General features: G+C 34.8%; 1 protein-coding gene across 10 annotated transcripts in view; it reads right to left on the bottom strand.

The window, feature by feature from the left end:
• Nucleotides 1-14096, bottom strand: part of DNM3 (dynamin 3) — a 591572-nt gene that overhangs the window by 157942 nt on the left and 419534 nt on the right. For all 10 annotated transcript variants that reach the window (XR_014293317.1, XR_014293318.1, XR_014293319.1 and 7 more), the window contains one exon: nt 10061-10170. Coding sequence is in view for 7 of the 10 variants with exons in the window: in XM_082612946.1 (XP_082469072.1) it covers nt 10061-10170 (110 nt within the window). In the remaining 3 variants the exon portion in view is untranslated. The remainder of the gene's footprint in view (nt 1-10060; nt 10171-14096) is intronic.

Genomic DNA, 14096 nt, shown 5'->3' on the forward strand with positions numbered 1-14096 from the left:
AGACAGGAACACAATCCCACCCATCAAAAACAAAAAACAAAAAAATGAGATGACAAAAAAGTATGTCACAGATGAAGAAGCAAGGTAAAAACCTACAAGAACAAATAAATGAAGAGGAAATAGGCAACCTACCTGGAAAAGAATTCAGAGTCATGATAGTACAGATGATCTAGAATCTCGGAAACAGAATGGAGGCATGGATCGAGAAAATACAAGAAATGTTCAACAAAGGTCTAGAATAACTAAAGAACAAACAAACAGAGATGAACACCACAATAACTGAAATGAAAAACACACTAGAAGGAATCAATAACAGAATAACTGAGGCAGAAGAACGAATAAGTGAGCTGGCAGACAAAATGGTGGAAGTAATAGCTGAGGAACAGAATAAGGAAAAAAGAATGAAAAGAACTGAAGACAATCTCAGAGTCCTCTGGGACAATATTAAATGCACCAACATTCGAATTATAGGTGTCCCAGAAGAAGAAGAGAAAAAGAAAGGGTCTGAGAAAATATTTGAAGAGATTATAGTGGAAGATGTCCATAACATGGGAAAGGAAAGAGTCAGTCAAGTCCAGGAAGCACAGAGAATCCCATACAGGATAAACCCTAGAAGAAACACATCAAGACACATATAATCAAACTAACAAAAATTAAATTCAAAGAAAAAATATTAAAAGCAGCAAGGGAAAAGAAAAAATAACATAAAAAGGAATCCCCATAAGGTTATCTGCTGATTTTTCAGCAGAAACTCTGCAGGCCAGAAGGGAGTGGCAGATATACTTAAAGTGATGAAAGAGAAAAACCTACAACCAAGATTACTCTACCCAGGAAGGATCTCATTCAGATTCGACAGAGAAATCAAAAGCTTTACAGACAAGCAAAAGCTAAGAGAATTCAGCACCACCAACCAGCTTTACAACAAATGTTAAAGGAACTTCTCCAGGCAGGAAACACAGGAGAAGAAAAAGACCCACAAAACCAAACACAAAACAATTAAGAAAATGGTAATATGAACGTACATATTGATAATAACCTTAAATGTAAATGGATTAAATGCTACAACCAAAAGACACAGACTGGCTGAATGCATACAAAACCAAGACACATATATATGCTGTCTACAAGAGACCCACTTCAGACATAGGGACACATAAAGACTGAAAGTGAAGGGATGGAAAAAGATATTCCATGCAAATGGAAATCAAAAGAAAGCTGGAGTAGCAATACTCATATCAGATAAAATAGACTTTAAAATAAAGACTGTTAAAAGAGACAAGGGAGGACACTACATAATGATCAAGGGATCAATCTAAGAAGAAGATATAACAATTATAAATATGTATGCACCCAACATAGGAGCACCTCAATATATAAGGCAAATGCTAACAACCATAAAAGTAACACAATAATAGTAGGGGACTTTAACACTCCACTTTCACCAATGGACAGATCATCCCAACAGAAAATAAGCAAGGAAACATAAGCTTTAAATGACACAACAGTGGGGGGAATGTAAATTAGTACAGCCACTATGGAGAACAGCATGGAGGTTCCTTAAAAAGCTAAAAACAGAACTACCATATGACCCAGCAATCCAGCTACTGGGCATATACTCAGACCCCAGAGAAAACCATAATCTGAAAAGATACATGCACCCTAATGTTCACTGCAGCACTATTTACAACATCCAGCAACATGAAAGCAACCTAAATGTCCATAGACAGAGGAATGGATAAAGAAGATGTGGTACATATATACAATGGAATATTACTCAGCCATAAAAAAGAACAAAATAATATCATTTGCAGCAATATGGATGGACCTAGAGATTGTCATACTGAGTGAAGTAAGTCAGACACAGAAAAACAAACATTATATGGTATCGTTCATACGTGTAATCTAATTTTAAAAAACAATACAAGGGCTTCCATGGTGGTGCAGTGGTTAAGAATCTGCCTGCCAATGCAGGGGACATGGGTTCCAGCCTTGGACCAGGAAGATCCCACATGCTGCAGAGCAATGAAGCCTGTGTGCCACAACTACTGAAGCCCATGTGCCTAGAGCCCGTGCTCCACAACAAGAGAAGCCACAATGAGAAGCCTGGGCACCTCAACAAAGAGTAACCCCTGCTTGCTGCAACTAGAGAAGACCTGCGCACAGCAGGGAAGACCTGACATAGCCAAAAATAAACAAATAAATTTATAAAAAACAAAACAAAACAAAACAATACAAATGAACTTATCTACAAAACAGGAACAGATTTACAGATATCAAAAACAAACTTATGGTTACAAAGGGGCTGTTGGGGAGGAATAAACTGAGAGATGGGGATGGACATATACACAGTGCTATATATAAAATAGATAACGAATAAGAACCTGCTATATAGCACAGGGAACTCTACTCAATACTCTGTAATGGCCTATATGGGAAAAGAATCTAAAAAAGAGTACATGTATGTATATGTATAACTGATTCACTTTGGTGTACACCTGAAATTAACAAAACATTGCAAATCAACTATACTCCAATAAAAATTTTAAAAAAAGAAAAAGAAAAAAAAAATAAAATAAATGACACAATAGACCAGATAGAGTTAACTGATACTTATAGGACATTCCACCTGAATGTGGCAGAATACACTATCCTCTCAAGTGCACACAGAACATTCTCCAGGATAGATCACATCTTGGGTCACAAATTAAGCCTCAGAAAATTTAAGAAAATTGAAATCGTATCAATCATATTTTCTGACCACAACGAGATTAGAAATAAATTACAGGAAAAATACTGTTAAAAACACAAATACATGGAAGCTAAACAATGCACTACTAAATAACCAAGAGATCACAGAAGAAATCAAAGAAGAAATAAAAAAACACATAGAAAGAAATGACAATGAAAAAACGATGACCCAAAACCTATGGGACGCAGAAAAATCATAGTCTAAGAGGGAAGTTTATAGCAATTCAATCTCACTTCAAGAAACAAGAAAAATCTCAAACAATCTAAGCTAAAGCAACTAGAGCAATCTAATCTAAAGTGACTAGAGAAAGAAGATCAGAGCAGAAATAAATGAAATAGAAATGAAGAAAACAATAGTAAAGATCAATAAAACTGCACACAGCAATGAAGTTGCTCAAAAAGTTGGTTCTTTGAGAAGATAAACAAAATTGATAAACCTTTAGCCAGACTCATCAAGAAAAAAAGGGAGAGGATGCAAATCAATAAAATTTGAAATGAAAAAGGAGAAATCACAACTGACACTTCAGAAATACAAAGGATTATAAGAGACTACTACAAACAACTATTTGCCAATAAAATGGACAAATTCTTGGAAAGGTACAATTTTCCAAGACTGCACCAGGAAGAATTAGAAAATATAAACAGACCTAACACAAGTAATGAAATTGAAACTTTAATTAAAAGTATTCCAACAAACAAAAGTCCAGGACCAGATGGCTTCACAGGTGAATTATATAAAACATTTAGAGAACAGCTAACACATATCCTTCTCAAACTCTTCCAAAAAATTGCAGAGAGAGAAACACTCCCAAATTCGTTCCTTGAGGCCACCATCACCATGGTACCAAAACGAGACAAAGATATCACAAAAAAAGAAAATTACACATCAGTATCACTGATGAACATAGATGCAAAAATCCTCACCAAAATACTAGCAAACAGAATCCAAAAGCATATTAAAAGGATTATACACCATGATCAAGTGAGATTTATCACAGGAATGCAAAGATTCTTCAATATATGCAAATCAATCAATGTGATACACCATATTAACAAAATAAGGAATAAAAACCGTATGATCATCTCAGTAGATGCAGAAAAAGCTTTTGACAAAATTCAACACCCATTTATGGGCAGAGGGAACCTGCCAGAAAATGGACATAGAGGGAACCTACCTCAACATAATAAAGGCCACATATAACAAACCCACAGCAAACATCATTCACAATGGTGAAAAACTGAAAGCATTTCCACTATAATCAGGAACAAGACAAGGATGTCCACTCTCACCACTCTTATTCAACATAGTTTTGGAAGTCCTAGTCATGGCAATCAGAGAAGAAAAATAAACGAAATGAATACAACTTGGAAAAGAAGAAGTAAGACTGTCGCTGTTTGCAGATGACATGATAGTATACATAGAAAATCCTAAAATGCCACCAGAAAACTCCTAGAACTAATCAATGAATTTGGTAAGGGTGCAGGATACAAAATTAATGCACAGAAATCTCTTGCATTCCTATAAAATAACAATGAAATATCAGAAAGAGAAATTAATGAAACAATCACATTTACCATTGCAACAAAAAGAATGAAATACCTAGGAATAAACCTACCTAAGGAGACAAAAGACCTGTATGCAGAAAACTATAAGACACTGATGAAAGAAATTAAAGATGATACAAACAGATGGAGAGATATACCATGTTCTTGGATTAGAAAAATCAAGATTGTGAAAATGACTATATTACCTAAAGCAATCTACAGATTCAGTGCAATCCCTATCAAACTACCAATGGCATTTTTCACAGAACTAGAACAAAAAATGTCACAATTTGCATGGAAACACAAAAGACCCCGAATAGCCAAAGCAATCTTGAGAACGAAAAATGGAGCTGGAGGAATCAGGCTCCCTGACTTCAGACTAGACTACAAAGCTACAGTAATCAAGACAGTATGGTACTGGCATAAAAACAGAAATATAGATCAATGGAACAGGATAGAAAGCCCAGAGATAAACCCACACACGTATGGTCACCTAATTTATGACAAAGAAGGCAAGTACATACAATGGAGCAAAGACACCCTCTTCAATAAGTGGTGCTGGGAAAACTGGACAGTTACATGCAAAAGAATGAAATTAGAACACTTCCTAACACTATATGCAAACACAAACTCAAAATGGATTAAAGACCTGAATGTAAGATCGGACACTATAAAACTCTTAGAAGAAAACATAGGAAAAACACTCTTTGACAATAAACCACAGCAAGGTCTTTTATTACCCACCTCCTAGAGAAATGGAAATAAAACCAAAAATAAACAAATGGGACCTAATAAACAAATGGGACCTTTGCTTTTGCACAGCAAAGGAAACCTTAAACAAGATGAAAAGACAACTTTCAGATGGGGAGAAAATATTTGCAAATGAAACAACCGACAAAGGATTAATCTCCAAAATATACAAGCAGCTCATGCAGCTCAATATCAAAAAAACAATCAACCCAATTAAAAAATGGGGAGAAGACCTAAATAGACATTTCACCAAAGAAGACATACGACTGGCCAAGAGCACATGAAAGATTCTCAACATCACTAATTATTAGAGAAATGCAAATCAAAACTACAATGAGGTATCACTTCAATCTGGTCAGAATGGCCATCATCAAAATGTCTACAAACAATAAATGCTGGTGAGGGTGTGGAGAAAAGGGCACCCTCTTGCACTGTTGGTGGGAATGTAAATTGATACAGCCACTATGGAGAAGAGTATGGAGGTTCCTTAAAAAACTAAAAATAGAATTACCATATGACCTAGCAATCCCACTACTGGGCATATACCCTGAGAAAACCATAATTCAAAAGGACACATGTACCCCAATGTACATTGTAGCACTATTTACAATAGCCAGGAAATGGAAACAACCTAAATGTCCAACGACAGATGAATGGATAAAGAAGATGTGGTACATATATACAATGGAATAGTACTCAGCCATAAAAAGGAACGAAATTGGGTCATTTGTAGAGATGTGGATGGACCTCGAGTCTGTCATACAGAGTGAAATAAACCAGAAAGAGACAAACAAATATCGTATATTAACGCATATACATGGAATCTAGAAAAATGGTAGAGATGAGCCTATTTGTAGGGCAGGAGTAAAGACGTAGACATAGAGAACGGACATGTGGACACAGTGGGGGAAGGGGAGGGTGGGACGAATTGGGAGATTAGGTTTGACATAAATACACTACCATGTGTAAAACAGATAGCTAGTGGGAACTTGCTGTATAGAACAGGGAGCCCAGCTAGGTGCTCTGTGACGACCTAGATAGGTGGGATGGGGGTGGTGGGAGGGAGGTCCAAGAGGGAGGGGATATAGGTATACATACAGCTGATTCACTTCATTGTACAGCAGAACTAACACAACACTGTAAAGCAATTATACTCTAATAAAAAAGTAAAAAATTAAATAAATTGTTAGAAAAATAATGATTTTTATGAGATAATTGGAAATGTGAACACTGAATGGACATTGCATAATTTAAAAAAAGAAAAGGCAGGGTAAAGAGAAAGACTAAAATAGGATGTTCAAATTAATTCAATGAATCAGTAATAATAAAAAATATAAATGGGCTAAACTTACTAGTTAAAAGAAAGATATCTCACATTAGATTAAAAGCAAAGAAACAAATCTGCCTACATGTTATTATAAGAGAAACACTTAATAAAAATACAGGAAGGTTGATGGCAAAAGGAAGTAAAAAAGAAAAACCAGGTAAATATTAACCAAAAGAAAGGTAGTGTAGCTATATTAAGATGAGACAAAATAAATTTTAAGGCAAAGAACAATGTTAGAGATAAAGAGAGTTTCCACGAAATGATTTTTTTTAAAAGGTCACCAGGAAGAAACAACAATTCTAAACTTCTAAGAATCTAGTAGATTCTTAGACTGGACTCAAAATACATAAAGCAAAAACTGACAGACCTACTAGAATAATCAAGCTCACAATCATGAAGTATGATTTTTTAAAACCACTCTAGTATAAAGTAAGATTCATTATGGCTTTTATCTGTCTCCTTGCCAACACTCCTCTCTAGAATATAATCTTAAAATGTATCATCTTTCTGTGTTTTATTCAAGATGTATTTTAAGTATATGCCAGTACCTGGCATGTAACAGCTGCCTAATATATACTTGTTAAGTTTTTTCATTAATAAAGATTTAAAAAGGTAGTAACTATAGAGATTGGATAATATAATTAACAAGTACAATCCAAAGAACTCTCATGGAACCCTATACTCCTAAATCAATACATTCTTCTCAAGCATACATGAAATATTCATGAAATTTCACCATGTGCTAGACCATATTCTCTGACTACAATACAATTAAGTTAGAAACCAACAACAAAACAATAAAATTCCATGCACTACAAAATATAAAACACAGTCCTAAACAACTCAAAGAAAAAATCGTAATGAAGATTATGGAAATAGAAGATAGGAGCAAACAAAGCTTAACGATAACAAAAGTATTACATTACAAAGTTTGTGGTGAGCAGCAAAAAAATATATAGAGGGAAATCTAAACATTTATATGCATATAGGAAAAAATAGGATAAAAATTGATGAGCTACACATCTAAATTAAGAAGTTAGAAAAAAAAAGCTACAAAGTAAACACAAAATACAAGTTAGGAAATGAAGAAGGGAGCAGAAATTCTTGAAATAGACAAAATATATACAATTGAGGATCGAAATCAAAATCTGGTTCTCTGGAAATAGATACAACTCTGGAAAGAGTGATCAAGTTAAAAAAAAGTAAGGCCTAATATCAGAAATAAAAAGGGGTCATATTTCAGATACAGCAGAGATTTGTAAAAATAGAACGTTAAGAAATACTTGATGCTAATATATGTTAAAATGAACAGAATGGACATCTCCTAAAAAATTATATAATTTGTCTAAACTGACTCATGGAAAAAAACAGAAAACCTGAACAAATCTATAATTATTAAATCACTAGTCAAAAGTCTACTTATCAAAACTGTCCACAGGGCTGGATGATTTTACAGGTGAGATCTACCAATCAGTTAACAGTTAATCCCTACCTTACACAAAGTGTTCCAAAGAAAAATAAGAACTTATTTCCACTTCAATTATGAAACTAACAGAACCTTGATATGAAAACCAGGCAGGGAAAGTACAGAAAAGAACATTTATGGGCCAATTTCACTTTTGAACACAGATGCAAAAGTCTAAATAAAATGCTGGCAAACTTAAACCAGGAACACATAATAGATAATAATACATCATAATTTAATTTAGGTTTAATCCCAGGAGATCAAGGATGGTTTACAATAAGAAGGTCTATTAATATATTTCACCACGTGAATGGATTAAAGAAAATTCACAGAGGCAAAAAAAGCACTTAAAATAGTTAAACACCCATCCATGATTAAAACAGAAACCTGAGCAACTAGGAACCCAGGGGATCTTCTTTACCTGATATCAGGTACCTATAAGAAAGTGCTTAAAGTCCATAAAGTTGTGAAATAATTTTCCTTAAAATCAGAAACAAAACAAAGATGCCTAGTTGTACTTAACATTGTACTGGAGGGCCTAGCCAGTACAAAAATAATTGAAAATAATCAAGATTTCAGAGGAAAAGACAAATGGCAAATGTGCATGTAGATGGGACATTCTTGCACACACAGAGGTCTTGAGAAGTGAAGAGTTCAATACCTTCTGACAAGTCTAGAATTCCAGAATACCTAGATTTTTAGAAGCCCAGAGTTTTCTTATATTTGTATTTTTTGCTGTCTTTAAAATCCATAGTTGTATTTGTCTAAATAGATGCTTTACCATTGTCTGATTTTTTTACTTTGTACTCAGCCCTTTTATAACCTGAACTTTCTAGGTTGATCAAGGATTCAAATTTAGTTTGACCTCCTGTGTGGTAATATACTTCCCACTCTGCATCCAGACAAGAAGGCTGAGCATACCCCTGAAGATTCCTTTAGGACCTCCCATCTCCCCGCTGCTCTGAGGAAGGTATGTAAACAGTACTGAGCTTTGCCCTAGTGGAAGACACACTACTGCTCTCTCCAGGAAACCTTTATATTCTTTATCATTTTCAGTGTCTTTTTACAAGCTGCTCTCAAAAACAATACTAAGTCTTTAATAAAATCCCATCACAGTATCTGGTAGGGAGTTGTATTTAATTTTCTTTTCCCTTGATTCCTTAAATGCTCACTCTTGTGGTTTTTCTAAGTATTTTTGTATAATGAGTCACTCTGAGCAACTGACTGGGAATGTCGGAAGAAGGGTTTTTTTTGTTTTGTTTTGTTTTTTGCCATTTTGATTTACTGTGTGATTGACCCTGGGCCAGTCATTGAACCTAATCAAGGAACTTCATTCATTGCTAAATAAAGATAAAAGCCTTTGACAGATGGGTTAAAATTAGATCCTGCCACCTAGTGACAGTCTCTTAATAAATGCCTCATAGAAATTAATTAGCTTGTTCCTATAACAATTCCATTTGGAAAAGATCTCCTTTATTATTTTTGCCTAGTTGTAGCCTTTTTACATCTCTCTATCCAATTCTCTGTCGCCTCCCCATTTGTTTACTTAACTTTACTGCTTAGTTTCAGTGAACAACCATGGCACTCCATGATAATCAGCCCAAAATTCAGGGCTAATTTTGTGATCTTAAGAAAGTCTCTGAGCTACATTTCTAATTTAGGAAATGGTAACCACAGTACTCTATCTTTGACCTCACAGACAATTGTTACAAAAACCAGGCAATGAAAGTAGAGAGTGCTTTGAAAAACTGTAAAGAACAATATATTTATATTCACATTAACCGAATAATTCTATTCACCAATGCAAGAATTGAGTCATAATACATAGGAGAAGGTCTTAAGTGATATTCATCCATGCTAGACAGAGACTATTAAAAATTATAGCTGAGTAATTTATTTATAAGTATGTAAACAATAAATTCAGGACAAGGAAGACTTTAAAGTAACAAAATGTATTTAAGAATGGAAGCAGCATGACATGGGTGCCTGCTGGAAAAGCAGGAAATAAATTAATTAATACTTGAAGATCCTCCTTATTCTAAGTTTAAATCTTTTGAATCCACAACCTATGGTAAAAGCTAAAAATACAAAATAAACAAAAGGAAAACTGAAGAGTTGACAAATTTCAAGGTGGGAGCAAAAGAAATCTTGCAAATATGGTCTCTGGATCATGTAGAAGTTCAAGGAAAGAAAATGTGAAGACGAAAGTTGCTTCATTTCCTTACCTTTGCTCTGTATTAAAGAGTGCAAAGATGTGCTTGCTAGACATAAAGCTTTTTTCCACATCCCGAACTTTCAGGTTGTCCAAGGGAAGCATATACTTCTTTTCTTTTTCCTAGAGAGAGAGAGAGAGAGAGAGGGAGAGAGAGAGAGAGAGAGAGAGAGAGGGAGAGAGAGAGAGAGAGAGAGAGAGAGAGAAAGAGAGAGAGAATTGGCTTTAATAAAAGATCTTGAAGCATGCCCATAGCAACACATCACCTGAGTTGGTCAACATTTAATTAGAATATTTTGATACCATCACACACTACTTTGATACCAGCTACCAAGGAACAAAAATTATCTGAGATAGGAGACTCCAATGGTTCTCAACACATGGGTCAGAAGAATGAGGGGAGGGAAAGTGAAGAGGAAGGAAGGGCTCAGGGATGGAGAAAACACATGGTCCTCTATCCTTTCTTCCTCATGTGGGTCCCCTTAGATGTTTTAAAATGTTAGTTTGATATTAAAAATTTAGCCATCTGTTAATATTTAACAAAAATGTTCTGGTCCTAATTCAATGAGAAATGCCAGATGGATTTCATTTCATATTTTATTTGCAGCCTAAGCAGTTTTGATAGCCAGAGCTGGCAAGAGACTGGAAGCACAAGGACCCTAGTATGAAATACCACCTATAAACTATGATAAAGCACAGAAAATACTTCCTTCTTTTGAGTCTAGAATAAAATGTGGGTCCAGAAAGAAATGAATCCATTACATTGTCAAACTCTTTGAGAAAAAAAGAACCCATTAGAAGTGAACTAATATTAACTAGAACAAATTCTCTTAAAATTAACAACACTTTAAGAAGAAAATGCACATTTGAGAGGGGAGGTCTGCAAATGGGACCAAACTAATCTTGGTAAAACAAAACATATTGGATGCCAAAGAATTATTAGAAACATTTACTTTTAAGGACTGGCCCAGGGACAATATTATCATATGCATAAATGCCTAACAACCAGTATAATAGTAGAGAGCCGAATCCTCAGTTTAAGAAACCTAGTCGATATTTATTACCTGGGGCACTTTTGCACAGTCCTTGTTAAACAGTAGTCCTCTGTATATCTCGGGTGACAGTCCTGAGAAAAACCAGGCCTAGACTCCAGAGGAGGAGAGCATGGAGATCTAGCCATGACTTTTAATAAACAACTATTAATGCCTGTGGGAAATACATGTACCATACAGATATGTTTGACATAAGCCTTTTTGTTCCTGAAGCTCCTCCAGCTCTTGCTTGAGAATTGGTCTAGGCTCAGTAGTGTGGGGCAGAACTCTTCCATGCTCCCTAGCCTGATTGTGGGGACCACACTCTCTGCAGACATCAGAGAGTGTTGTTGCAAGAACTATCACTGGCTTTGCCACTTCTCACTCCTAAATTAATCAGGGAAAGTTGGGCAGAGCACTTTAGAATAGTGAGGCAGAGAGAAATAGATGACTCAAGAAGTTGAAGGAAGCTGGTTGGAGAACAAAATGGCTGTCCTGGCAGACAAGGTCTTCAAAGAAGATAGCAAAACAAAACAAAACAAAAACATAAAAAACAGAATGGCAGTGAGAGAAGCCCAAGAATAAACATGAAAAAGCAAAGCACTGTAAGAAGATTCCAATGTTTCTTGTACAAAAATTAACAGTATATTAGCAAACACAAGGATATTCTAAATAGCAAAATACATAATTTACATAAATGAAGCATTATAGTTGGGTCTAACTTGTTTGAAAGACTTGTCAGACTATTTTAGTATAGCATTCTAAGAGGCAAGATCACAGATTGAATGAAAAGCTACCCAATACATAATCAAATGAAAATGTTTGAGACGCAGGGAACATTTTTTTTTACTGGTTGTTTTTCAATGCCCTAAATTTAAGCAGCTGGATTTTTTTAATGCATCATCCTATTCAACCTCTTGAAATGATGGATTCGCCTTTCATGGAAAATCTGCATTTCATTGTAAAGATGGAATACAATGTCCTTGGCATGTTTTCTATAGAAGTAGGCTCCCTTTTGTACTGCATTCTTTAGCATATAGTGAAGACCAGAACTCCAGCAAGTTTACATCAGATATTAAACACTGGAGAAATACACACATATGCAGACAGAGAAATATTAAAAATGTAGTTTCATTTCCAAAGGACTAAATGTCATTTATCTAAGAGTTTTGAGGACATATTGCTAAATTATTTCATAATCAAGTTATTTTTTTATTTTTCCAGTTTTATTGAGATGTAATTGACATATAACATTGTGTACCTTTAAGGTATACAACATGTTGATTTGATAAACATATATTGCAAAATGATTACTACCATAGCTTGAGCCAATGCCTTCATCATCTCACATAATTACCATTTTTTTGTGTGGTGGGAATATATAAGATCTACTGTCTTAGCATCTTTCAAGTTAAGAATACAGTATTATTAACTATAATCACCATGCTGTACATTAGATTGCTAGAACTTATTTGTCTTGTAAGTGGAAGTTTATGCCCTCTGACCAATGTCTCCCTATTTTTTCCACACCCCCACCCCTGGTAACCACCATTCTACTCTCTGTTTCTGAGTTTTGCTCTTTAAGGTTATACAAATAAGTGATATTCTATATTATATTCTCTTACTCTGACTTATTTCACTTAGCATAATGCCCTTAAAGTCCATCCATGTTGTTGCAAATGGCAGGATTTCCTTCTTTCTCATGGTTGAATAATGTTCCATTGTCTGTGTATACCATATCTGTTTTAGCCATTCACCCATCAGCTGTCACTTAGGTTGTTTCTGTATCTTGGCTATTGTGAATAATGCTGCAATAAATATGGGAGTGCAGCTATCTCTTCAAGATTCTGTTTTCATTTCTTTGGATATATACCCAGAAGTGGGATTGCTGGATCATAAGGTAGTTCTATTTTTAATTTCTTAAGGAACCTCCATACTGTTTTCCATAATTTATATTCCCATCAATAGTACATAAGTGTTCCTTTTCTCCACATTCTTGCCAACACTTGTTATCTTGTCTTCTTGATGATAGCCATTCTAAGAGGTGTGAGGTGATATCTCCTTGTGGTTTTGATTTGCATTTCCCTGATAATTAGTGATGTTGAACACCTTTTCATGTACTTGTTGGCCATCTGTATGGCTTATTTGGAAAAATGTCTGTACAGTACTGTATTTTTTTTAACATCTTTATTGGAGTATAATTGGAGTTTATATATCCAATTTATTGGAGTATAATTTACAATTGTGGGTTAGTTTCTGCTTTATAACAAAGTGAATCAGCTATACATATACATATATCCCCATATCTCCTCCCTCTTGCGTCTCCCTCCCACCCTCCCTATCTCACCCCTCTAGGTGGTCACAAAGCACCGAGCTGATCTCCCTGTGCTATGCGGCTGCTTCCCACTAGAAGAGTTTTAAGACTGACAAAAATAGAAGAAAAAGAAGATTCAGACTGATTTGTTTAACTAAAGTTATAAGTCAAATGGAGAACTAAATGAGAGAGCAATGAAATGACATATTGTGGATATTTCTAAAATTCCTGGTGCTTTTGGGAAAGTATGACATTCTGCTAAAAGAACATCTTGAATATGAAATAGCTAAAATAAACAAAAGAAATAGAGGAGGAGAAAGGAAAAACAGAATTATAATTTCCAAAATATAGTGAATCTTAGCACTAGCTTAATTGAGACATTTGCTACATATTCTTTTTAACTCCATTAAACTGCCTAAACATAATGCAGTGTTCAATATGGTAGCCTCTAGCTAAGGGGACTACCAAGTATTTGAAATGTAGCTAGTCAAATTGGGATGTGCTTTAAGTGTTAACTACAAACCAGATTTCAAAGATTTAGTATGAAAAAAAGAATGCAAACTATATCATTAATACTTTTATATGGATTATATGTTGAAATGATAATACTTTGAATATATTGGGGTAAATAAAGTATTATTAAACATAATTTCATCTGTTTACTTTTACTGCTTTGAATGTGGCTGCTAGACAATTTTAAATGG

Source organism: Mesoplodon mirus, assembly GCF_964341445.2.
Source record: "Mesoplodon mirus genome assembly, chromosome: 3".
NCBI classification, from domain to species: domain Eukaryota; kingdom Metazoa; phylum Chordata; class Mammalia; order Artiodactyla; family Ziphiidae; genus Mesoplodon; species Mesoplodon mirus.